This window comes from Aquarana catesbeiana, linkage group LG01, assembly GCF_042186555.1.
Source record: "Aquarana catesbeiana isolate 2022-GZ linkage group LG01, ASM4218655v1, whole genome shotgun sequence".
In the NCBI taxonomy this organism is placed as follows: domain Eukaryota; kingdom Metazoa; phylum Chordata; class Amphibia; order Anura; family Ranidae; genus Aquarana; species Aquarana catesbeiana.
The window spans coordinates 403,882,558-403,910,495 of NC_133324.1; the positions used below are offsets into that span (position 1 = coordinate 403,882,558).

Here is a 27,938-nt window from a genome sequence, read left to right on the forward strand (position 1 = left end):
TAGAACACCTTTGGGATGAATTTGAGTGTAGACTGCGAGCCAGGCCTTCTCGTCCAACATTAGTGCCTGACCTCACAAATGCTCTTCTGGAAGAATGGTCAATCATTCCCATAGACACACTCCTAAACCTTGTGGACAGCCTTCCCAGAGTTGAAGAGTTGAAGCTGTTATAGCTGCAAATTGTGGGCCAAATCAATATTGAACCCTATGGACTAAGACTGGGATGCCATTAAAGTTCATGTGCGTGTAGAGTAAAGAGATTGTCTAGGTATCTCATTCGAAAGGTCACTGAAAAGCCCCATCTTAGCATTTTTGGCAATACTGACATCATTCACTGAGTAGATAATGGTAGAAATTCTGGTCCAAAATCGTTGGACCTTCAGACAGGAACACCAGTCATGGTACATACTGCCTTCTTAACCACAGCCCCCTGTAGCATAGGGATGAGGCTTTAGGGAAGATTTTGGAGATTCTTGATGGTATCAATGAAACAATACTTTATAGTTTGCCTTGACAAGTGTGGTGTTAATAATTTCTTTGTGCACCATGGCTGACCATTGAGACCATTCCTCCTCCTATGTCTCCAACCCCCTTTTCATTTCCATTGCCTTTTGGTAGGGGAGCTTAATTGTGGGGGTGCAAAAGAGAGAATAGTGCAAGATGTCCCCTTTGTTCCAGGACACCTTATATCTATTCTCAAAAAAAGTTCTCATAGTAATGTCTTCCACTAAAAGCATAAGGGCTTTCAGAAAGTGAGTTATTTGGCAGAGATAAAACAACTCAGACGGTGGCATCTTTAGAGTTTGGAGGAATTACTTGGTGAATATAACTCCTTTGTGGTCCAAGAAGTGTCCTATTCCTATATAGGCCTTTGTTAATCGGCCATTGAAATTGGCAAGGAGATTGACCTGGTGGGAAGAGTGGGTTTTTGAAAAAAGGAGCCACTGCCATATTTTTAGACTTAAGGGGATAGGTTTTACTGGCCATGTCCCAAAGAAGAAGAGAATGCAACAGTGTGGGGCTCAGGATTGGTCTTTGAGGAGGAGCCACTCTCTCATTTTTTTCATCGTTCTGGCTGCCAAGATGTCTATCGCCCGAGCTTGGAAAACGCTAATGATAAATTTTGCCACGACAAATTTTGCAATATTACACCCAAAAGCATGCATTTATTACATTGTAGCTAACTAATTCTTGGATGTGATAGCTGTATTAGTTTCCTTTTTAGGTTTTCTTAAATTTTCAGCTGGTAATTCAGCCGGTAAGTCTGTTGTTTTTAAATAGAACAAACTCTCTTCCAGATATATAATTTTACAGGGATGGGACTAACCATTTAACGCTGGCAGGGGTGCTTACAATGATCTGCTTTTATTTGTTTATGTAAAACCTTTATCCCAGCACTACATATGTATTTATGTAAAACCTTTTATGCTGTAACTGATTATAAAGCATTAGCTGGAGTTCAGCTTCAATTTGTTACTGTAATGCCCCGTACACTTGGTCGGACATTGATCGGACATTCCGACAACAAAATCCATAGATTTTTTCTGACGGATGTTTGCTCAAACTTGTCTTGCATACACACGGTCTCACAAAGTTGTCGGAAAATCCGATCGTTCTGAATGCGGTGACGTAAAACACGTACGTTGGGTCTATAAACGGGGCAGTAGCCAATAGCTTTCGTCTCTTAATTTATTCTGAGCATGCGTGGCACTTTGTGCGTCGGATTTGTGTACACACGATTGGAATTTCCAACTACGGATTTTGTTGTCGGAAAATTTTATAGCAAGCTCTCAAACTTTGTGTGTCGGAAATTCCGATGGAAAATGTGTGATGGAGCCCACACACGGTCGGAATTTCTGACAACAAGGTCCTATCACACATTTTCCGTCGGAAAATCCGACTGTGTGTACAGGGCATAATTAAATCTGCTAGGACATTAAACATTCCCCTCCACCAGACCGACAATGCTGCTGTCCAAAGGTGCCCCCTGTGCTGATTCATCCTGAGTGGTGTCTGCATAATACAGGTTACTGGCCAAATCACCAGGAGAAAACAGAGGAAATCAAGTCTTAAAAAGAAAACTAATACAGCCACTGTATCTAATGATTGGTAAGCTGCAATATATTACATTTTTGGTTTTGGGTTTAATACCACTTTAAAATATCCATGAAAAACTCACTAGTATCTAAATTGGGACAATACGGGAGCTGTTGGAGCAGGACCTGGTGGAGCAACTCTTCACCTCTTTCTTACACCCTGCTATTCTTCTAGTTATCCTGCGTCTCCGCCTATATTAATTCTCTATTTACACTTCCCTCCCCCTTTCCCCCTGTCTCTTTCCTCTGATGTACTATATGCAGGTCAGGTTGATCATCCTTGTTTATGTTTTATTGACCGTTTGGTATGGACATAGGTCTTTTACTAACTGTTGACTGAACCATATTCATAGTCGCCACAATTAATACCTTGCCTCGCTCAGAGGTGGCAGGTCAACAACATTTATATCCATCTGTTTTGCCTTTGTTTTTCTTTATGACTCCTCAGAAGGTCATAATAGCACAGTTTCTGTGTTAAAGTGATTGAAAATGATGTAACCCACGCAGGGTTCTTGATTGTCAATTATCTTTATTCTGGATTTATCTTTGTTACAACCACCATACTTTGAAAGGCTGACCACGATTAATCTTTGCACCTTGCACCAACAATATGTTCTTCTATTTTGACTAAAACCCCAATAAAAATACTGAAACATAAAATATTATTTTACTGAAAGAGTAGTCAATGCTTGGAATAGACCTCCAGAGCAGAGATAGTGGGTCAGTCAGGAGTAAGTGGATTCAAACATGCTTGATTAACCACTAGACAACCACGCTTTAAGACCACTAGGGGGCGTGACGACAAAACCTATGCACATGCCCAGCAGCCGCGATGTTTGCCGGGCTCCCGCGATCGCTCCTGAGAGACACAGGAGATCTGGCAATGTAAACAGACAGATCTCCATTCTGTCAGGGGTGAGGAGACACATCTATTGTTCATACTAAGTATGAACAGCGATATGTCTCCTCCTTCAGGCAGTCCCATCCCCTCAGTTAGAATCACTCCCTAGGACACACATTTAACCCCTTGATCGACCCCTAGTGTTAACCCCTTCCATGCCAGTGACATTTATACAGTAATCAATGGCTATTTTTAGCTCTGATCGCTGTATAAATGTCAGTTGTCCCAAAAATGTGTCAAAAGTGTCCGATCTGTCCGCCACAATGTCGCAGTCCCAATAAAAATCACAGGTCACCGCCATTACTAGTAAAAATAAATAAATAAAAAAAATGCCATAAATATATCCTCTATTTTGTAGACGCTATAACTTTTGCGCAAACCAATCAATATACGCTTATTGTGATTTTGTTTACCAAAAATATGTAGAAGAATACATATCGGCCTAAACCGAGGAAGAAATTTGTTTTTTTTATATTTTTTGGGGGGATATTTATTATAGCAAAAAATAAAAAAATATTGTTTTTTTTTAAATTGTTGCTTTTTTTGTTTATAGCGCAATAAAAATAAAAACCGCAGAGGTGATCAAATACCACCAAAAGAAAGCTCTATTTGTGGGAAAAAAGGACGTCAATTTTGTTTGGGTACAACATCGCACGACCGTGCAATTGTCAGTTAAAGCGAAGCAGTGCCGTATCGCAAAAAATGGTCTGGTCATTAGGGGGCAAATCCTTCCGGGGCTAAAGTGCTTAAGATAAATCAATTTTTGCCTCCCGTTGAAATCCTTTAATTAACCCTACATAGGTTTTTAATGTTCTATACGTTTTTAGTGAAGCTATCAACAAAAAAGACCAAGTGGTTCGTTCAGTCTGCTCCATTTCTTTATTTGTTATGTTTTTATTACCTTTTTTGTCTAAGTATACAGTAAATCTGTTTGTCCCAAACATGTTGGATTCCAATTAATCTCGACTGACTCACTACCTCTGGAACTCTATTCCAAGCATTAACTACTCTTTCTGTAAAACACAAAGTTTCCAAGATTAGTTTTGTTTTTAAATTTCCTCCTGCTAGTTTGAGGTCATCCCCATGTTCTTGATCTTAGCTTCCTATTGAAAATGCTGCCCTTCTGAACCTTATGCACATCCCTAATGTTGTTTAATGTTTCAACCATGTCTCCCCTTTCCCTTCTATCTTTTTGCATGGAAGGTCTCCAGAAGTGGACACAGTATTCTAAATGAGATCTAACTAAAGATCTATATAGGGGAATCATGACCTCCATGTTCCTGCTGGTGAGCTAGTGATACACTCTAAAGATTCTATTTGCTTTTCCCATGGTGGGCTGTTTGCTCGTTTTTGCAATCATCTGAAATAAATATCCCCATTTTTTTTCTCTGCAGTGCTGGCCAACACTGTAACCCCAATATTATACTCTATCAAGGGATTCTTTTCCTCTGAGTTCATTAACATGTAGAAATGTAAAATAGACAGACTGCTTTAACGTAGTTCCAGTTTTATTTTGTAGGATGTGCACAAACCTTCATTTGTAATTTTAATAACAAGAACTTCATGGAAAAAGACAAAATAACTTACGATTACAAGAAATATAACGGTGACAAATCATAAAAATTATACATATTAATAGAAAATGTTAAAAACATTGGATGACTTACAATACAAAATATATGCATAATAACAATAAAAAAAAAATCATTCTGATATACAATATGATATACAGTAGGATGCTTAAATCTATATGTGATTACATATAATTATGTACAAGAATTTCTATGATATCATGGAAGACATATCCACATTTTCCTGTCCCAAAGTGCTTCTTATAAACTACATTACACAAAATAATCTGTTGTATATACAGTACAGTCTTTTTAATTATTTGATTCTTTTTCTTATACACACGCATAGCCCACTTTCTAACAGATGTGCTCTGTGTAATTATTCCAGCCCCTCTAGATCGAAGAAGCTTATTTTTAATTTGAGTTTCCTTTTCTAAATTTCATTAAAATAGAAAAAAAAAGTGCTCAGTAAAACATCTGGTATAAGGAAATAATATATATATATATATAATTATAATGCTTTCTTTACAGTTCATAACTGTTTTAATAGTTGTTTTTTTCCTTTTTTTATTACAAAATGTGCATATACACATACAGTATAGTTTTCAGCTCTTTATACGTAAACTCTGTGTAGCCGATTTATTAAAAGAGTCATTTTCACACTTGAAGTGATCACAAGTTGGAGTTAAAAACCACCCCTTTACTAAATCAGTCCTGGTGTGTTTTAGCTTTTGAAGGCTACATCACCTTGCAGTTCATGTATAGGTATGTCTACTTAATCACTCAGGCTTTGGGATTTAACCCAGACATACAAATTCATTGTCAGTACTTTGATTACAAAAACACACTTAAATGTAATGGCATAAACCGTAGTTCTGTAATATCTGAAAATATATTAATAATTATTTTATTCAAGAGGACAATAATCAGATGATTTTATTTAAATTTATAAAATTACATTATATAACACTACATTAATACTGCATGCAGAATCATTACATGTGTTCATTGCGTTTATCATGCTGATGAGTATTGTCCAAAAATGAAAGTCAACAAACTAGGTTCTTTAGAAAACATATATGGTTGCCTTTGTATTCAGATTAGTAAGGTAGAAATAAGTAAAAGCTAAGGATCAACTGTATATTTACCATGTCAGTCTGATCTAAACTGTATTCAGAAGGTTCAAGTAATACATCTTCTACTTTTATCTTGTAAGGATGGAAAGATTTGTCTACTTGGGTAGGTTTTATAAGTGGACGTTAAGCTGGCCATACATGGATCATATTTTGGCCAGTTTAGCAGGGACCAGCAAAATTTCAATCCATGAATGGGCACTTTGGTTGTACAGAAGTCGATCTACTGATCAACCTCTGTATACACACCCTACCACCCCACCCCCGATCGGTGCCACAAGCTCTCCTTTATCAGAATACAATAGCTTAGTGGGGAGGATTCCCCCACTCATATAGAATGTGTGGATTGAGGAATCAAGTATGTTTTTTTTTTCATTCAACCAGCTACGGGCTGCTTTAGTCTGTCAAAAATGCATTTCATACTACGTGAATGAGGCTCCTCTCCTACGGATGTAGCAATGATAATCCTTGGTGGAAAGAATGAAGCCAGGAACTTCAGAGGGAAAATATTGCTTCTGAAATCCATAACAGCTAGCACCAGAGCCACAAGCCATTTAGCATGTCATCCTTATAAATGACATATCAGTCTTTAGCAGAAAGACACCTAAATATAACAGTTAAAATATATCTAAAGCCACAAAGATTGTTTTAATCCTGGTATTCAAGGGTTCAAACCCCTCACAGTTTTTTTTTTTGTTGTTGTTGCTGTCTGTGTCATTATTGTGGAGATCTTTCCCTTCCTGTACTATAGACAAATCAGGAAGTGAAAATAAATGTATCAATAGTGAAGGAAGTCCTTCCCAATTGGAGGATTCTCTCTCTAATACTGTTCAAGTGATAACTCAAAACTTTAGATTTTCCCTTGCTTTCAGTCGCTGTGACAATGGGATGTCTAAAACAATAAGAGAGAATGAATGTCCCAAGTGCAGACCCAGTCATCAAAAAAAAATAATAATAATAATAATTTTGTCTGTATACTGAAAACTGGAAGGTTTATTATCTAAAAAAACATTATATACTTTCATATTGTTTTCATTTTAGGGGCCATAGCAGCTTTTTCCTCATAAAAAAGGTGAAGCTTAACAAAAGCGGGTGTGTTTTGTATATATATTAGATACAATATTAGACCACAGGAAGAGGTGTTCAGACCAGCGCCAGACTTCCAATCTGGAATCTGAAGATGTTGGAAGTTATGGAATTACATTTTATTAGATTATGGGCTCTATATGAAAAAAGAAAAAACGGTAAATAAAGCTAGGGTCTTTTATTTTGGTAGCTACAAGAAATATAATGAGATGAAGTTTGTACACCAGGGAAAACCTCTTGGTATGTATTTTCTATTGCCTACTGTGTGCTTATTTTTATAGCAGGTATTACAGAGGAGTCCAGTGTCTACTTTTTCAGTAATAGAAACTCATCAATGATAAAACTTTGTAAACACCCTGTACAATCCCTTTACATCTTGTAAAACATAAGTAATTTAATCAGTATTAATGTTTTATGCAAGCATCTTTTGTTCTACAAATAAATAAAAATCCATGATTAAGTTATTCAACATTACTGGTCGCAATGATGAAGATGCCATATGTATCTTGGATTACAGTAACAATGAAATCTGAATAACAGACACAAGTTTAGTAGATGGAAAAATGACAGCATTTTGACAACACCGAGTTTTAGATTTCTGCATTGTACTTTTTTATTGCATGAATTCTGCATTCAGGCAGGCCCAGATAAGAAGATTGCATAAACCTGTAGCAACATGACCTAGAAAGTGCTAACGTGTCTTCCCACTACTACAAACTTTCAGTAATTGTGACTGGTAAACTGTATGTAAATTACTACTAGCACATGTAGACCAACCCCATGCCTCAGTCTACCAATTACAGTTCCACAAATTATCATCTGTGAAGTATTTATCTAGGCCTACAGTAATATTGGTCCATAGTTCCATCTCAGAACTACTGTATTTGTAAACATATACAGAGACATCAAAGACTTCTCAAGAATAGTCACATAGTCACATAGTTAGTAAGGTTGAATAAAGACACCAGTCCATCCAGTTCAACCTGAGTGAGTGTGGGTCTACAACCCTGACCCTTGTCCCTAACCCTGAACATCGCACACTCACATCAATCCCTACCCTCAATCCAAGGTCCCCATTCATATACTAGGGCCAATTTTGGACAGAAGCCAATTAACCTACCAGCATGTCTTTGGTGTGTGGGAGGAAACCGGAGTACCCGGAGGAAACCCACGCAGGCACAGGGAGAACATGCAAACTCCAGGCAGGTAGTGTCGTGGTTGGGATTTGAACCAGCGACCCTTTTTTACTGCTAGGTGAGAGTGCTAACCACTGCACCACTGTGCCGCCCTGTAGGTCTAGTGTGCTCTACTATTATCTCATGTTTTTATGCTTATCTTTCTGTCAGTTTCTGGTTTCTTCCCCGCTTTTTACCAATCCACATGAGGAGAAAAGATAGGACTGCAGACAGTTTTGCATCATTTTTTCTGTGATTAGATGAAACATATAAACACATAACTAAAAACTCAATCAAAATGGTGGATTGGCTGTACCTTAAGCAGAAATCTAGCTTACACCTGTACCTTGGCACCTAAAGAGTGTTAGCAGGATGTTAATGCTCGAAAACTGCCCTTCTAACACACTAATGCATCTTTGTTGCTGATGTGCCTTGGAATGCAGCATTGCAGGGCAATGTCAAAAATGATACAGTCACCTTTTTGGGGGGATTTTAGAGTGATTGGGCTGCCTTCTTGCAAAGTGGATTAAAGGATAAGTTCACATTTACAAAAAATAATAAAGAAACATTTTTAGCAGATAAAAAGATATGCATTTATTATTTTCTCTGTAAGGCTGAGTTCAAACCATTGCGAATTGGATGCGGGTTGCCAGCATCCAATTCGCAATAGCAGGAGATTTTGACCAGTTCACACATCTCCGTTGCGGCTCGAATTTGCACAGGAGCCCTGTGCGTCTTTTGGTACATTTCAGGTCCAAATTCAGCCAAGAATTCAGGCTGAAATCAGACCTAAAATGGTGCACCAGGATGCATCGGACCCCTGCTGGGAGCCGCATGCAGCGATGGTGTGAACCCAGCCTAATGGACCTGTAAAGCATTGCACCCAGGATCAGCAGATTGTGGCATAATGCCACAGTCCTTCAGACTGTCTGTATCTGTCTGGCCGTACCTTCGATATGGCCAGACAGTTACACTGTGACAGGAAGACTTAATGGACTACCACAGCACTCAACAGCGCCGTGGTAGTTCATTGAGAACTACAAACCGACAGTTGCAAAGGCTGTCAGACCTTGTAGTTTTCTGATTCACAGAACATTGTGAATGGATGACGAGGCCAGGCAGGTTTTTTACAGATTGTGAACGCTAGCAGGAGGGAGAAGATCCCAGACTGGGGGTTTGGGAGGAGCAGGGGGTGGTGCATCTGTAACATGTTACATGCTACACTCTGAATATGGATGTAACATGTAACATGTTACAAAAGTGAACATATCTTTTGAAACCTGTTAAATGCACCACAAAGCTTATTTTTTTTATGCACAGGCTGGGTCATAAGCAGCTCTCTAATAATGCCAATTAAGTTAAAACATTACTTCCATTAATAGGCTTGCCTAGGCCTGTTAACATACAGTAGGATGTACATTTATTAAACTGAGATATGTCGAAATAGTGACTATCAAGGCTTATCTCCACTGTGCAAGGAGTGGAGATCATATTCACCAATCATTGGTGTTCCATGCCAGCAAATTCAATACAAATTTCCAGTTTAATAAGGAGCAACGTAAGCAGCCCACTGGTTGTCAATTATCTTGCTTCCTGCTTCTGCACCTCAGAGGTGGCAATAGCAGGGAGAGAAGAGGGAACCTGCAACAATGTATAGTCCTGGAATTATGTTCTCTGCTTCCCCTGTCACTGCTTAGCAGCCGCTGTAATATATATAGCAGGCTGAGTATGCATATACTGTATATACTGAAATCAGACCTGAAACGGTGAACCAGGATGCACCGGACCCCTACTGGGAGCCACATGCGGCAAAGGTGTGAACCCAGCCTAATGGACCTGTAAAGCATTGCACCCAGGATCAGCAAATTGTGGGCGTAATGCAAAAGTATCTCACAAAAGTGAGTACACCTCTCACATTTTTGTAAATATTTTATTATATCTTTTCATGTGACAACACTGAAGAAATGACACTTTGCTACAATGTAAAGTGGTGAGTGTACAGCTTGTATAACAGTGTAAATTTGCTGTCCCCTCAAAATAACTCAAAACACAGCCATTAATGTTTAAACTGCTGGCAACAAAAGTGAGTAAATCCCTAAGTGAAAATGTCCAAACTGGGCCCAAAGTGTCAATATTTTGTGTGTTCACCATTATTTTCCAGCACTGCCTTAACCCTCTGGGACATGGAGTTCACCTGAGCTTCACAGGTTGCCACTGGAGTCCTCTTCCACTCCTCCATGATGACATCACAGAGCTGGTGGATGTTAGAGACCTTGCGCTCCTCTGCCTTTAGTTTGAGGATGCCCCACAGAGTCTAAGTAGGGTTTAGTGTAGGTATATTCCCACAATATATGCCTGTTACTATAAAGTTAATAAAAGGTCTATGTAAAAGGGGCCATTCATAAATAATTGTGTTTTTGTTTATTAAGATAAACGTGCACTTCAATTGCAGTTGCTGTAGAACTGAGGGGAAGCTCTGCTGATTTCTATCATTCAATCGTGTGCAAGCAAAAATTTAGTTTTTTATTGTCATTGCACGTGATTAAGCATTCTTTGCAAAGTGGAACTTTACCTCATTTACTAAGCTCTGTGCATGTGCACTTGCAGTGCACAGTATATTTGTGCTTAGTAAAACAACCCCTGAGTGTATTTATGTAAACACACTTGGTTGCAAGTCTCACAGAAATGACTTAATAAACAAATACACATATATTTATGAATGACCCCTTTCACACAGGTCTTTTATTAATTTTAATGTTATTTATGAAGTCTTATTTTATCAACTTTTATTTTCATTGAGGAGTATTTGAGTCCCTGATCTTGTGAGATCAGGGACTCAAATTTAACTTCTATCACACATCGCAGTCACTCAGTGCATATTTCATTCACTTCTCTCCTCAGTCAGAGAAGATAAGTACAATTGATAAAAAACAGGCCCATCTCTAAGAGCTTTATACATGGTGAAGAGTCGCAAGGTCCTCTATATTGCACTTTAAAAAACATACACCTAGATTGGAAAGGAATGAGCTGCAAAGGAGTCTATTAAGCACTATAGAGAATGGCTTATCCCTCCCATTCCAGTTTGTTTCATAGATAGCTAGCATCCCTCCTGGAGAATGCAGGATAGCTAAAAAAATACATTGTTTTCATTTAGCTTTATTGCTACAAGCTTGATAATGTTAGCAAATAAAAATTCACAAGCAGCCAGATTGTGTTTGTATATTTTTTGTTAAAGTGGTTGTAAAGGCAGAAGGTTTTTTTTTACCTTAATGCAGTCTATGCATTAGGATAAAAAAAAACCTTCTGTGTGTAGCAGCCCCCCTAATACTTACCTGAGCCCCATCTCTATCCAGTGATGTTGCACGAGTGCCACGGCTATCCGGGACTCTCCCTCCTGATTGGCTGAGAGACAGCAGCGATACCATTGGCTCCCAGTGCTGTCAATCAACGTCAGTAAGCCAATCAGGAGAGAGAGGGGGTGGGCCGAACCATGGCTCCATGTCTGAATGGACACAGGGAGCTGTGACTCGGATAAAGATGCCCCCACAGCAAACTGCTTGCTGTGGGGGCACTAGACAGGAGGGAGGATCCAGGAGCACTGAAGAGGGACCTGAAAAGAGGAGGATCTAGGCTGCTGTGTGTAAAACCAGTACACAGAGCAGATAAGTATAACATGTTTGTTATTTTTATAGAAAAAAAAACGAGACTTAAGTATCACTTTAATTTAAGCTATCCCAGCCCTTATAATGTTGTGGCCTTGGTAAAACCTAGTATAGTTTTTCTTTTTAGCTATTATAAATATTATCAGTATTAAGTAAATTAACTGCTGGTATAGAGGAATGATAGTGATACCAGTAAAAGTACAGAATTAGAAATACACGCTCGGAAATGATTATTCTGCTGATTTGTTGGGCACCACGTAAGCAAGCTGTGAACAAATAGTTTGAATTTTCCCATTTTCATTAATATATAAGATAATTGTATAAAAAGTAGGAAGACAAGATAAGCAATGCAGCAATAATGCTTAAAGAATATATATACAGTATTAGCAAAATTAAGTCACTAAGGTTTAACGTGTTCTGCATTTTAAGTACTCTGATTTTATAACATCTCTCCAGCTAAGCTATAAATATTCTGTACTTAAGATCTATAAATGAGAAATGTGTTTGTATTTAACGACTAGTACTTTAGCATTAACTGTACATATTAACTGTATACACAGATTAATTAATTTATTACAGTTAGCCTACACCATACTCTTTGTGGATCTGTGTGAAGTACCCCTAAGGATACAGAGTGACAGCCTAGTCATAATTAAACAAAATATTGAGGACTAATTAAAACAAAACTATATTGCGTAAACGATATCTTATTTCGGTGGCTGTGCAAATGTCAAGACAGGAAGTAAAACTTCATTCTTAATTACATTAAAAGAATAACATATAATGCCAAGCCCTTTTCTTCTGTTGAATCCTGGCAATAAAAGTAACAAACCATGACACATATTTGGACCGCAAAACTTAGCTGGTAATATTTTTTTAAAGGGGCGCCTATCGAGTGCTTGAAATATTTGTGGGACGTATCTCATAAGCAAGATGCCTAAGCTGACCACTTGATTCTGTAAAACAGAAATGTTAGTTTTGAGGTCATTTGGCTTATTGTTTGCTGTACTAGCAGGGCACTGTTGCTCACTACTGTACATTGTTAGGCAGGGACTCTAAAGCCGATCATAGATAGTTTAAATCTCGGCCAGTTCAGCAGGGCCACCCAAGATTCAAACTATCTATGGTCAGGCTAATTGTACCAATTAAGCAACTTGGGTACAAACAGCATGTGGGATTTTTAAATGCAATATTTTTAAACACAATTATTACCAGAAGTTATAGGCGCTAGCAATAATCACTGTGTTCTCCTGGCAGGGACGACTCCCTGCCGTGTTGATGGGGGAATCAAACAATTTTGTTTCCTGCAACCTGAGGAAAGGAAATCATATCATCTATGGCCTGCCTAACTATACTTTAACACTGATCTAATTTTGTTCGCTGACAGAAATGCGGCACACCAGAGCTATGGTTCAGTACGCAAAAACTGATGGACTAGCTGCCAAACCAATGACAAGCCTCTCCAATGGCCCAGAGTCCTAGTCTGCAACTCAGCCCAGGCTATCCTATAAACAGCAGTAGGAGAACCGTCTGCACAGTTATATAAATCAAGAGTTAAAAACCAGAAGTGTGTGGCCACTCAGAAAAGAGCTCTTTATGACTTTCTACTTGAGTTTGATTCATTCTGATTTTGGGAAGAATCACAGAGCTGTTATTTCATAAAATTGCACATAGGTCTTTGAATGTTTTTAGATATTCAAACATGGGGCAGAATACACAAAGTCACTTATGGCAACCATTCAGAAGTCAGTTATTCATACTGAGGGAGCTGATGTCTGGAAAACAGTTATGGATTGCTGCAATTAGTGCTCGATGTTACTGGAGTCAAATCTATCTGGGCATTTAGTTTTTTTTAATTCATATGGAGCTTGCAAACTGAATTCAGTTTTCCATTTGGTAAAGGTCATTGCTGGAAAAGAAAACTTATATTAGTCACAGGTTGCACTTTGTGAAAAAAAAAAAAAAGGAATACGGATAAACTTGTAAATATAAAAAACCCTAGCACTGCACAACTACGAAGAATGCCCTATTTGTACTTTTTTTTTAACATAGTGTACCAGGGCCAAAAACAAATGATTTGCTGGTGATATACTCTGTCATTATAAGCATGCATCTGAGGCAGAGTCAGTGAATTAAACCGTTTCATTACCATAATTAGAATATGTACACAAAACCTCACACATGCAAGCATGAATAAGGTGTTGAGTTCCAATTTTATTGCTTAATAATTAGTTTTTTCCCACAATTTAGATTTTTGAACAGTTAGAAAGAACTACACTCGCAACAGAAAGAGAAACAAACATCATCTCTCTTATAGATAGGTCAAATAAAGCAAGTTTATTAGGAATCCCAGGATTGAAGAGTATACAGCACCGACCGATGTGCCACCTAGCAATTTATTTCTGTATAACAAGGACTTTTTAAACAGATATAAAGTAGAGTGTTGCACAATTTATTTTAAATCTGCAATTCTCTGGTTCACTGTGGAAGACAATAAGATGCTCACTTTGAACCAATGTTATGGCTGTGAGAGGTCAGCGTCTTTTGCTGAATATTTCCCTATCTACTTAGTATATCAGTTTTTCATCGAGGCACTGCTGCTGTGCAGTAATCCACTGTACTCCCTTTTGTCTTTAATCTGGTGGTCTTGGAATATATCTGCTGGTAGTGCTGGAATACCCATTTAATCTTCCATACTACAACTCACAAACCCACAGCCTGAAGTAAAAAAAATGCTAAATATTAGGAAGAATCTTAGAGCCAACAATCATAATCAGCCTGTTATATAGGTTTGCATGTGACTGATAATGCAGCAATGAACAAAAGAGGAAGTTACGCAGCACAGACCTCAGGAAGTACGCTCACACTGACCCTGTAAGGCAGGCCATACATGGTTCAAATTTCAAATGGTTCAGCAGGAACCAGCTGGGATTCGAACCATGTATGAGCAGGCTGAATGTACCAAGTTGATCAATCCATCAACTTGGGTAAAACCAGCATGCCGTGTTTTACCTGCGATTATCGCTAACAGCTTCTATAGCCGCTAGCAATAATTACTGTCTTCTCCTGGTGGGGACAGCTTACCTTGCCAGGAGAAGACAGATGGCCCGGCAGGAGGGATTCCCGCATCAAAACTGTCTGTGTTGATGGGGGAATTGAGTGAATTTCTTTCCTGCAACCCGTGGAAAAAATGTGCTCCGTGTATGGCCTGCCTAAGGAGGTCTGTAGAATCTGGATACAAAGATTTATAAATAAAGATACATTGAGAAACATGTTGACAGCACTGTTGCTGTGTTTGTTGGATAGCAACAGAACACACTTATTGTCACTAACTTACATTATCTTAAGATGTTGTGGTAGTTGCAGAGAACTGTTGTTAAAACATCCATCTGGGGGCAAGTAAATGTTCTGGCATTCCTAACAGAGGATGGGCATAAATCAGCAGTAGTAAATGTACTTGATATAGGGGGCCACAGGTGTGGCCATTGACATCACCACAAAGCCCAACTTAATTGAATGTAATGCTACAGAAAGCTATCAGACTGTAGACAACCAACAGAAGTTGGTTACAGACTACAGGCATATTACAGGAGATGGTCAATAATGGCAGACCTGCTACAAGACTAAAGATGAGATTAGTTTCTGTCCAAACTCATGTTCTAACAGAACCCAAGCTCATCTCTATACAAAAGATTGTCAGAGAATGGGAACATACTATAAGAGCTGTGGAAGACTGATGACATGCTTCAGGAGACAATCATAGCCTGCAGATGAGTTACGTGAGACTCTTAGAGATTACAGCTCCTTCTAATCAGTGTTTCCACATGTGTACTCCTTACAGCTTCCTTAAAAATTATGTGTGCCACATTTGATATTTCTCTCAGCAGGATCCATAAAATCACAGAAAAAACGAGAAGGCAAAAGGGATAGATAACACATAAAAATGGAGATAGTGTAAAAATGTAAACCAAGCCATTTAGCTAGTACAAACAAGTCTAAATATTTTCCTTCACTCACCTAAGTGCAATTTACTATATTAATATGTCCAGCTAGACATAATTAGTGTAATTGTAATGTTTTGAAAACTTCTTATATTCCTTTGCGATTTCCCACAGCCAACAGCACATCATAAAGACACTAGGTCTGAGTGCTTGGGAGAATAACTGTTGCCCACAGAGTTTGGTATACTGCACTTAAAAAGTTTACGTTTGTAAAAAAATCTGACATTTAATTCATGAGACCTATTCTCACAAGCACTGCAATACTGAGTTAGCCACTTTAACTCCCTTAGCCCACCTACACTATGTCCTCCTAATCCATGCAAAGAAATTCAACCAAACATAAGTACAACATAGGATGTACTATTCTACTCTACAGCTGTATCATGTTTTCTGCTTGCAGATATCAGCAATATTCCATATATACCAAAGACAATGTAAAAAAGAAAGAGGGTTACATGGTTTGTGTAGTACAATTATAATCTGTTTTCATGCTACATAGACATACAAATGTCTGATTGTGTAAAGCCCATTCATACTGTAACAGGTACTGCTAGAACTGCTCTATTTAAAGTCAAGTTGATGTATGCTATTAAACTTGTGTTTAAATTATATATATATCCAAAACTTTTCTTTTTTTGGTTAGAGCAGAAAAATTTTAGAACCTCTGTCAGTTTTTTTTTTTTTGAGTACTGTTGGGAACATTTTCCTTCACTTTCTGTAATGGAGATACAACCAATAGTAAGAAAAATCTATTTAAAGCGGAGTTTCACCCAAAAGTGTCTGATACAGGTATCCTGTTCCCACTCCCTCAGACGCGGGTATTGATGTCACCGCCCGGGCTCCCTCCTCCTCCCTCCCCCTTCTCCGTCAGCCGGGCCAGTAGGAGAGAGGAGCGGAGCCTCATGCATATGCAGTAGGGTTCCCGGCGTGAAGCGTAAGGCTTCACTGCCGGGTTCCCTTACTCGCAATGGCGGCGACATGCACCCGACAGCTGATGGAAACATCAGCTGTGGTGCCGACATCGCTGGACTCCAGGACAGGTAAGTGCCTGAATATTAAAGCAGCTGCTGGCTTTTGATTTTTGCAGCAGCGGGCGGACCTCCGCTTTAAATGCCTCTTAGACAATATTCATTAGACAAAATGTCACCATTGGAAAATTTCCCTTCATTCCTGCTTCAGTGCCAGCTCTAAACATTTGGATGCCCCAACATTTTTAGCCCTAGTAGACAATGGTCACCAGTACAAATAGAGATAAACAAACCTAAATAAAGAAAGAAGGTTAACAGATCCTCTTCAGTATATAACCTATAGCCAAAAGTTTATTTTGCATGTACATCCGCTAAGGGCTTTAATTCTAAAAATATGTAAATTTTTTTTTTTCTTGTTACAAACCCTTAAACCTTCTTTCCTCTTTGAGTTGATTAACAAATGGTGCTTGGCTTAGTCTAGTTTATATTATATAACTGGATACCTTTTGTACGACTAGGTTTTCATATCCCGATTTTTAGAAATAAATTCCTGACAGGCATTCTGACTTCCATACTGTATCCAACACCAACACAAAGTTTAAACTATATACACACTTGATAGGAAACTTATACTGAGAAATTTATAGGCTGTCAATGCTGTCCTTCTTCCAAGGCTGCCAGTTCTTGCCTGTCTTTGACTTAAGTACTTTAAGTCCTTGACTAAGGACAAACAGACAGATTAGAAAGTTAATGTGAAGTCAGAACTCCTGGTCTGCATACTGGTCCTAGGGTGTTGTCTCAGGTGTTGGGATCATGATAATTGCCAGGAAGCTAGCATTCTTGGAAGGAATGATCAGTAATGGTAGCCTTCAAATTCTTTTAGTACGCTTTTGTTTAAATTCCATTTCTGAGGTTGACAGACTTCTACACAATCTGTTCCATGAACATTTTGGGTTATCCTAGTGCATGTACTAAATGAACTAAATGCACTTTGCGCTTTAAAAGCATACGTTCAGGACTCAAATTTTATTTCCCTTTGAGTGGGATAGTTCAATTCAGACGAATTACTTTCTGGTGATAATGTGCCCAGTGGATTGTCACCCTTGGTAAAGATGTAGTAGAACTGATCTCATCCCTCTGTGTAAACAGATGACAGCTGACTAGGACAGCGGTCAATGATGTTAATCTGTAGGAAGCTGGTATCGTCTGCATTATTTCGTTGGGAGTCACCAAAAAGCCCAGCTGAGCCACTTGGAAAATCGTAAACTGAAAGACAAGTGATAAAAAAAAAAAAACAGAATTATGTTATATATATTAAGACTACTGTGAATATATATATATAATAGAGATACAGTAAAGACATTGCTTATGAAAAAAAGGATAAAAATAAATATAAAAGGTTAAATTAATGTTATTTTCAGCTGTAAAACTGTAATGTTGTAATCTTGTTGGACTCAGCAGAGAATAACTCACTTTTCTCAAAATAAAGATCCTTATCCTGCAATGTTAGCTTTGTGAATTAAACCTTAAATATCTGTTCTTAAGCTGTATGCCATTTTTTTTGCACATGTAACAGCAAATTCTTCTTGTGTTCACAGCCTTGCAGCTCATCTCATGAGACTGGGCATATCACAACAAACTGAAAGAGCACACAGGCATCATGAAGGACATTTTTTAAATTATTAAGCAAACTAATTTTACTCACAGATATAAAAAAAGATATTTAGATATAAAAAACATTTTGGGAGTTTATAGGGTGTCTATGTATGACAAATGTTGGTGTTGGTGATAGACTGATGTACCTATTGGAAACAGGTACATGCATTTGAAGCAAATATCAAGTGCGGAGGTACACTGATGCTGAAGTGTCCACACAGAGATTCCTCCCCACAGCTGCAGATGCTGAGGATTTCTACAACCCCTGGCAAAAATTATGGAATCACCAGTCCCTGAGGATGTTCCTTCAGTTGTTTATTGTTGTAGAAAAAAAGCAGATTACAGACATGGCCAAAAACTAAAGGCATTTCAAATGACAACTTTCTGGCTTTAAGAAACACTAAAAGAAATTAAGAAAAATAATTGTGGTGGCCAGTAACAGTTAGATTTATAGAACAAGCACAGGGAATAAATTATGGAATCACTCAACTCTGAGGAAAAAATTATGGAATCATGAAAAACAAACAAAATAACACTCCAACACATCACTAGTACTTTGTTGCACCACCTCTGGTTTTATAACTGCTTGCAGTCTCTGAGACATTGACTTAATGAGTGATAAACAGTACTCTTCATCAATCTGGCTCCAGCCTTCTCTGATTGCTGTTTCCAAATCATCTTTGCAGGTTGGAGCCTTGTCATGGACCATTTTCTTTAACTTCCACCACATATTTTCAATTGGATTGAGATCTGGACTGTTTGCAGGCCATGATATTGACCTTATGTGTCTTTCTTCAAGGAATTTTTTCACAGTTTTTGTTCTATGGCAAGATGCATTATCATCTTGATAAATGACTTCATCATCCCCAAACATCCTTTCAATAGATGGGATAAGAAAAGTGTCCAAAATTTCAATGTAAACCTGTGCATTTATTGAAGATTTAATGACAGCCATCTCCCCAGTGCCTTTACCTGACATGCAGCCTCATATCATAATTGACTGTGGAAATTTGCATGTTTTCTTCAGACAGTCGTCTGCATAAATCTCATTGGAACGGCACCAAACAAAAGTTCCAGCATCATCACCTTGCCCAATGCAGATTCGAGATTCATCACTGATTATGACTTTCATCCAATCATCCACAGTCCACAATTGCCTTTCCTTAGCCCATTGTAACCTTGTTTTTTTGTGTTTAGGTGTTAGAGATTGCTTTCTTTTAGCTTTTCTGTATGTAAATCCCATTTCCTTTAGGCGGTTTCTTACAGTTCGTTCACAGATGTTGACTCCAGTTTCCTCCCATGTGTTCCTCATTTGTTTTGTTGTACATTTTCTGTTTTCAAGGCATATTGCTTTAAGTTTTCTGTCTTGACGCTTTGATGTCTTCCTTGGTCTACCAGTATGCTTGCCTTTAACCACCTTCCCATGTTGTTTGTATTTGGTCCATGTTTTAGACACAGCCGACTGTGAACAACCAACATCTTGTGCAACACTGCGTGATGATTTACCCTCTTTACCTACATATTAACAAGCAGATTTAATCTGATGCAAGTGTTAATGTTTGTAATGAAAATTTACAGGGTGATTCCATAATTTTTTCCTCAGAATTGAGTGATTCCATAATTTATTCCCTGTGCTTGTTCTATAAATCTAACTGTTACTGGCCACCACAATTATTTTTCTTGATTTCTTTTAGTGTTTCTTAAAGCCAGAAAGTTGCCATTTGAAATGCCTTTAGTTTTTGGCCATGTCTGTGATCTGCTTTTTTTCTACAACAATAAACAACTGAAGGAACATCCTCAGGGAGTGGTGATTCCATAATTTTTGCCAGGGGTTGTATAACTGGCTGGGTGCATAGAGGGCAGTGGGCGGATTGCTTCTGCAACAGGCAGTCTACAATTGGCTATAGAATCCGCCCTCTGCCTTCTGTCAATCACAAGGAGAGATAGGACCTGATGGGGAACTAGTCCCTCAGCTTCCTCATCAGACTCTGTCAACTCTCAGTGTCCCCCATGTGCGGGAGTGACGCCATCGCGGCTCAGCCATTTAAACAGCCAGAGCCCGCCAACCCAGATGGAAGACCGGGTAAAGATGGAATCCGTATCAGTGGTGACAGCGCACCGTGGAGGGATCCGTTTGTAGTTAAGCCTTTCATAGTGTGCTAGTATGCAGTGCATACTGGAACATTATGATATTACCTGCAGGGGGACCTTTAATTTTTTAACACAGTTTACTACCGCTTTAATAACCTCCAGCTTTGTTATCTACAAATTGGAGTTTGTAAAAGAGTTGCTATTGATAACTACCTAATTCTGCTGCACGTATAAGTAAAGCTACCAAAACTGGCAGTAAAGATTTTTGAATCTGGTGCTGGCCATTAAGGTGTCATACTGCCAGAAAAGTGGAGTAAGTGCTTTATCTCAGGTGTTCAAAATGTCTTCCATCAACATTGCTACAATACAATCCTCAACACTGTGACACATAGTAACACACAAATTCCAGCTAGCATCAATGTCTATAAATAATTGTGAGACGAACTCCTTCAATCTGTCCACTGTGTGGGGTTTCCTTTCAGAAACGTTAGCCTTTACTACAACCCAAAGAAAGAAGTGTCAGTTTGGGTGAAGGATAGTGCTGCCACGATGCCTGCCGTGGGAAGGGTTATTAAGATAACTCTGTACTGACGAAGCAAAATTTAGCATAAAGTAGAAGTAATATATACCTAATTTTGGCTGAATATATATATATATATATATATATATATATATATATATATATATATATATACTGCATATATATTAGCAGCTGATTGTTTGTTGTAAGAGATTCGGTTTTTATATCCTCTCTGTTTATAAGTACTTCCTGATGCAGATGCGTGCTCTGGGTTTTTACATTGTATGCACATGTTCACAATATGCTCAGAGGATTTCTGTGAATTTCAAATACTTTCTTCCCTACACTTACACACATTCATAAAATATGTTTTCTTTAATGTATTTGCACAAACAATATACTTGGAATTGGATTGAGGAAGAATGCAGATTAACAATGCAATGTAAAATGCAAGGTAAATGGAACTCACATTTTCCCATGAAATTGTTTTTGCAGAGTCCAAAGTAACCAGAATAGATATTTTGGTGACCTGGCTTTATTAAAATAACATCTGACTAAGTAGTATGGGATGCCATTTTTTTTCCCTTTGTTGCACAATCTTCCTCTATAAGATAGTGTTCGTATTTAAACATGTACATCCAAATGCTTAGCACATACCAAGCATTTTATAGATCTATCTCCGCTGTATTAGCAGAAACAATAGAAACCAATAAGAGATACAATTTCTGTCCATAATTTGAGTTTCCACTATTCCATTTCCATCCATTTGAGTTCTGAGAATATCTACTCCCATTATTATTTCATACAGTGCCTTGAAAAAGTATTCATACCCCTTGAAACTTTCCACATTTTGTCATTTTACAGCCAAAAACGTAAATGTATTTTATTGGGTTTTTATGTGATAGGCCAACACAAAGTGGCACGTAATGGTGAAGTGGAAGGAAAATGATAAATGGTTCTCAACATTTTTTACAAATAAATATGTGAAAAGTGTGACGTGCATTTGTATTCAGCCCCCTTTACTCTGCTACCACTAACTAAAATCTAGAGGAAACAATTGCCCTCAGAAGTAACCTAATTGGTAAATAGAGTCCACCTGTGTGTAATTTAATCTCTGTATGAATACAGCTGTTCCATGAATCCTGTGAAGGTTTTGTTAGAGAACCTTGGTGAACAAACAGAATTATGAAGGCCAAGGAACACACCAGACAGGTCAGTGATAAAGTTGTGGAGAAGTTTAAAGCAGGGTTCAGTTATAAAAAAAAAATATCCCAAGCTTTGAACATCTCACTGAGAACTGTTCAATCATCTGAAAATGGAAAGAGTATGGCATGACTGCAAACCTACCAAGACATGGCCGTCTACCTAAACTGACAGGCCGGACAAGGAGAGCATTAATCAGAAAAGCAGCCAAGAAGCCCATGGTAACTCTGGAGGAGCTGCAGAGATCCACAACTCAGTTGGGAGAATCTGTCCACAGGACAACTATTAGTTGTGCACTCCACAAATCTGGACTTTATGGAGAGTGGCAAGAAGACAGCCATTGTTGAAAGAAAGCTACAAGAAGTCCCGTTTGCAGTTTGCAAGAAGCCATGTGGGGGACACAGCAAACATGTGGAAGAAGGTGCTCTGGTTAGGTGAAACCAAGCTTGAACTTTTTGGCCTAAAAGCAAAACGCTATGTGTGACAGAAAACTTACATTGCACATCACCCTGAACACACCATCCCCACGTGAAACATGGTGGTGGCAGCATCATGTTGTGGGGATGCTTTTCTTCAGCAGGGACAGGGAAGCTGGTCAGAGATGGATGGAGCCAAATACAGGGAAATCTTAGAAGAAAACCTGTTAGAGTCTGCAAAAGACTTGAGACTAGGGCGGAGGTTCACCTTCCAGCAGGACAACGACCCTAAACATACAGCCAGAGCTACAATGGAATGGTTTAGATCAAAGCATATTCATGTGTTAGAATAGCCCAGTCAAAGTCCAGACCTAAATCCAATTGAGAATCTGTGGCAAGACTTGAAAAGTGCTGTTCACAGATGCTCTCCATCCAATCTGACAGAGCTTGAGCTATTTTGGATTTGGATATTTTTGTGGATGGTTGATGCCCTGATGTCATTATTGCTGTCTTATCTCGGACGGGTGTCTGCAGGACAGCCGGCCATTAATGATCCGTGTTTTATGCCTTTTTATCTTCTGATTTACGTAATACACTATGGAGATCTATTCTTTTATCCCTCTGGGTCTCCCCTGCTGATTAATACCATTCGGACGGAGCCTTTTGCCTCTCTCTCTCCCCTGGCAGGGTCAGATTAGGACGCCTCCACCGAGCGGCTACCTCTGTGTATACAGGCTGGTTTACAGCTTGCCTCTGGTAAGTGTACATCCTTTCTGGTGGTGGATTTTCACCTGGTGTTGTCTGATGAGCTTCATATGCACCCATTATCGGATATCATCTGTGTTCCTTTGAAATCTTCATCTTTTCTCTGGGACTTTTCATGAACTTTCATATAAATCACTGCATCTATTTTAATTTTTTTGTTGTTCACTTCACTGTTTATATGTGCCCTTCAGTGATATATTTAGCCCATTTATATACTTCTTATTGCACATTATTCTTATTTAGGTTTTAGCGCAGTTCATTTTTTGTTTTCTTGAGCTATTTTGCAAAGAAGAATGGGCAAAAATGTCACTCTCTAGATGTGTAAACCTGGTAGACATGCCCAAGAAGACTTTCAGCTGTAATTGCAACTAAAGGTAGTTCTACGAAGTATTGACTCAGGGGGGCTGAATACATATGCACGCCACACTTTTCACATATTTATTTGTAAAAAATGTTGAAAACCATTTATCATTTTCCTTCCACTTCACAATTATGTGCCACTTTGTGTCGGTCAATCACATATAATCCCAATAAAATACATTTACGTTTTTTGGTGCAACATGACAAAATGTGGAAAATTTTAAGGGGTGTGAATACTTTTTCAAGGCACTGTATATGGTAAAACATTTTAGGACCGCAATGACAACATGATTATTGTGCAATAATTTGACTCTCTGCTCTTGCCTGAATTCGTAAGTCACGTTATATTGAATAAACTATCCTAGAAATTCCATAATGTTTTGCTACATTTAGTTGCATATCCACAGAGAAATATACAGCTCACATAAAATTGCTTGTACAATCATGCAAAGTGTGAGCTAGTGTACTTGCTAGCCACAAATATGATTTAATTGAATAGAAAAGCTTAGCAAATGTTCATAACAGAATTCATTAAGCAGCCTTGTACAACAGGGGAACAAGTAATGTTCTAGGTTACAGGCATTCATTGGAAGTTAGTGGTTGATTAACCCTTTTCGTGCTTGGAATCATTGATGTTGAGATGTTCTGGTAAAATTTAGCATCATCGGAATGTATTGGTTAACTCGACAATAATTATGAATAATTTGAATACATAATTGGCTTTTTTATGTTTAGGGCCATATAAGGCTTTTATTTTGTACACTGTTTAAATAAAACCTGTCCTGTGTTTTTATTATAGACTTATAACTGCATTAAAAAAAATCTACGTTTTAACTAATTTATTTTATTTTGAATACAGCATCATACCTATTGCAATACAGATGAGCACTAAAGCCTCAAGGTGGCACTATGAAACTGTGAACTGAAGGCTTGTATTTATTTCAATGAAGCCCTCAGCAATAATGTGATCACTATGTCATTGCTGACATAGTGACCACATGATCAGGACCCATGCTGATTGGTTCTTGACTCTCAGTATGCACATAAATTACCAGTGACAGCTGGGATTGAGAGGCACCAGCTGCACTGAGTGAAAAATACAGTGGCCACTCTGACTAACTCCTTGTTATTATCTGGCTACCATACTGACGCTCAGGCTTTGATTCCTTGATTCACTAATCTAGAAGTATGCAGATAAGAAGTCCTGACTATACTCTGACTTTACTCGAACCCTGGTAAATTCAGGGCCAAATCTCAAAAATTCCCTAACCTTCAAAATTGTCCAGCAGTTTGGGCTTTTCTAAAACAGACACCAAAAGAGGTAGAAAATCTATCCCTTCAAGTCAACTTTATTTTAACTTGCTTTAGTTTAAGGAGAGGTTTAGATTCTAAAAATTCTACCCAGGTCATCTTTTGTGTAGTAGCTGTAATTCTTGGTATTCAGTACCATCTGTTCAATGAGAGTAATCCAACCCAAGTATCACTTTCTCTTCAGGTACCGTGCGAGAAAGCTTATTATGTTGCATTGTTTGTATTACACCTTTTCATACTTGTTTGCCTTATGTACAACATTATCTTTTGTAACCTTTCTCTACTTATGTTTATCACGATATGGAATATGGTTATATGTCTTAACCTTTAATAAATATAATTTGAAAAAAACTAAAAACAAAAGCCATTAAAATCACTCACACAGCACAAGTGCTCGCCAAGCACTAAGGTATATGAGCTCAATCTTTCCCAGGCTGCAACATGCCACACCACTAACTCCTTGTGTATACACTTCTGCCCACAAGGCATTATGATGTCACAGTGCTGTCCCCTTGCTCAACTTGAGCGCCTGAAGAAGTCCTTCTTTGACTATTTGGGCAATGGTACAGCACTGTAATACAATGAAGCATTGTGGGCATGCACTCACAGAGCACACTGAGAAAGTTGCACTCCTTAGGAAATTTATATGAATGTTTTTCCCTTAATGTCCATGCACTTTACATTTTGGAGTATTTTTTAGCACTATTTTTAGTACAGATTTTATCACATATATTTTGCACTAAGGTTCTATTGCATTTTTTAGGGGTGTGTCATATGAATACATGCATACTTACAGTGTATTATATATAAGCCCATTCTGAGAGATTTTACTGAACATGTGGATTTTACTAAGATTGTGGATTACTGTACACCATAGTTGTGTCAAAGCGATTCTTATTTCACAGTGGAAATGTATAAATAAAGCATGCTGAACGTATGAAAGCAAACTGCCAGTATGCAGTAGTGCTAATTGCAGAGCAGATGCAGAGATCATTCAAAGAATGTTCTATAACCCAGACTAAGGGCCAGTTCACATTATATGTTGGACTGCACTGGTCAACCTTGCCCAACACAGTCCCAACACATAGACAAGGCAATCTGCCTTGAGTCCTATGTGTTCAGTTCACACCACTGTGCTAAAGCGGTGTGTTCTAAAATAAGAAAAAGACATGCTGTACTTGTTTTCAGCACAGCATGTTGTATTGCAATCTTGAAGCATTGAAACCTGCTTCGATAAATAAAGATGAAGGAAATGTCACTAAAATCATTATAAAAAGTATACATTGTGATGCGTCAATTATGATGCATCAGCACTGATCCCTTCACAGTGCACACCAGCGTCCACTGTCAGAAAAGTAAATGAATGAAAACACTGATAGAGTTATAGACAGTGCTTACCTGCAATACCTGACTGGGAAGTAAATGCCCTGTGAAATGCATCAAAATCTGATTTGTTCCCACCATTGTGAGGCAAACATTCTTCAAAGGGAGGCACCATACTGCATGCACTGCTATGCTGCATGTTCCGCTGCGGATCACTGAAATGTGGAGAGCAAAATGTCTGCAGCTGGCCATAAATTCCTGCAAAAGACAAAGAATGTTGTAGGTTTTAATCACCTGTATACTGTAAGAGAACACATGTATGTAGTTATATCTGAAGTAGTAAAAAAGACAGAGATTTCTCATCTAAACTTAAAGGTTATGCATAACACAAAACATTTTTTGGAGAGATTTTCTGTCAAATTAAAAAAAATAAACATAGAGGGATTTTAACCCTTGCCTATTCTATCTAAAACTGAAAAAAAAAATGTCTAAATAAATCTAGAAGTTCAATAACAATGACAGCTTTTTTTCATAGACATTTTTTAATAGAATATTAACCGTTTGAGGACCAGCTGCCGCAGTTGTACTGCGGCAGGTTGGCTCTCCTGGGCGAATCCTCGTCATTGTAGGAGCGTGTGCGCACACGCAGCGCGACACCGGAACCGATGCGCGTGGCCTCCCCCGACAGAGAGCCAGAACGGGGATCTGTCAATGTAAACAGACAGATCCCCGTACTGACAAGGGAGGAGAGACAGATCTGCTGTTCCTAATGATTAGGAACATCTATCTCTCTCCTCCACCTCCTCCAGTCAATCTCATCCCCCCTACAGTTAGAAACACCTCCCAGGGAACACATTTAACCCCTTGATCGACCCCTAGTATTAACCCCTTCCCTGCCAGTGACATTTACACAGTAATCAGTGCATTTTTATAGCACTGATCGCTGTATGAATGTCAATGGTCCCAATAATGTGTTAAAAGTGTCCGATCTGTCCACTGCAATGTCGCAGTACTGCTAAAAATCGCAGACTGCCACCATTACTAGTAAAATAATTAAAAAAAATTAAAATGCCATAAATCTATCCCCTGTTTTGTAGATGCTATAACTTTTGCGCAAACCAATCAATATACACTTATTGCCATTTTTTTTACCAAAAATATGTAAAAGAAAACATATTGGCCTAAACTGATGAAGAAATTAGTTTTTGTCAAATTTTTTGGGGGGATATGTATTATAGCAAAAAGTAAAAATTTTATTTATTTTTTTTTTCAAAATTGTCGCTCTTTTTTTGTTTATAGCGCAAAAAATAGAAAACGCAGAGGTGTTCAAATACCACCATAAGAAAGCTCTATTTGTGGGAAAAAAAGGACATCAATTTTGTTTGGATACAACATCGCACGACCGCCCAATTGTCAGTTAAAACGACCTAATACCGTATCGCAAAAAATGGTCTGGTCATTAAGGGGGCAAATCCTTCTGGTCCATAAGTGGTTAACACCTCTCATTTGGTGCTTTCATTGATAGATGGAAGAGGAGTGGAGAATTTAAGCAAAAGAAGAAACCTCTTTTCACCTTAACTGTTGTAGATTGCCCTATGACTTTAGAATAATTCTATGATTAAATTGTTTCTTTTTGTAATGGTTTCAATAAACTTCTTAATATAATTAGTACTTCAATGGCATGGAAATGCATCCTTTTT

General features: G+C 38.3%; 1 protein-coding gene across 1 annotated transcript in view; it reads right to left on the bottom strand.

Moving 5' to 3' along the window:
* Positions 1–4,502: 4,502 nt before the first annotated feature.
* Positions 4,503–27,938, bottom strand: part of GLIS3 (GLIS family zinc finger 3) — a 551,611-nt gene continuing 528,175 nt past the window's right edge. Inside the window, exons 10-11 of the mRNA XM_073634951.1 lie at positions 26,314–26,496; positions 4,503–17,859 (exon numbers count right to left, since the gene is read on the bottom strand). Of these exons, the coding sequence (XP_073491052.1) occupies positions 17,723–17,859; positions 26,314–26,496 (320 nt within the window). The 3' untranslated portion in view covers positions 4,503–17,722. The remainder of the gene's footprint in view (positions 17,860–26,313; positions 26,497–27,938) is intronic.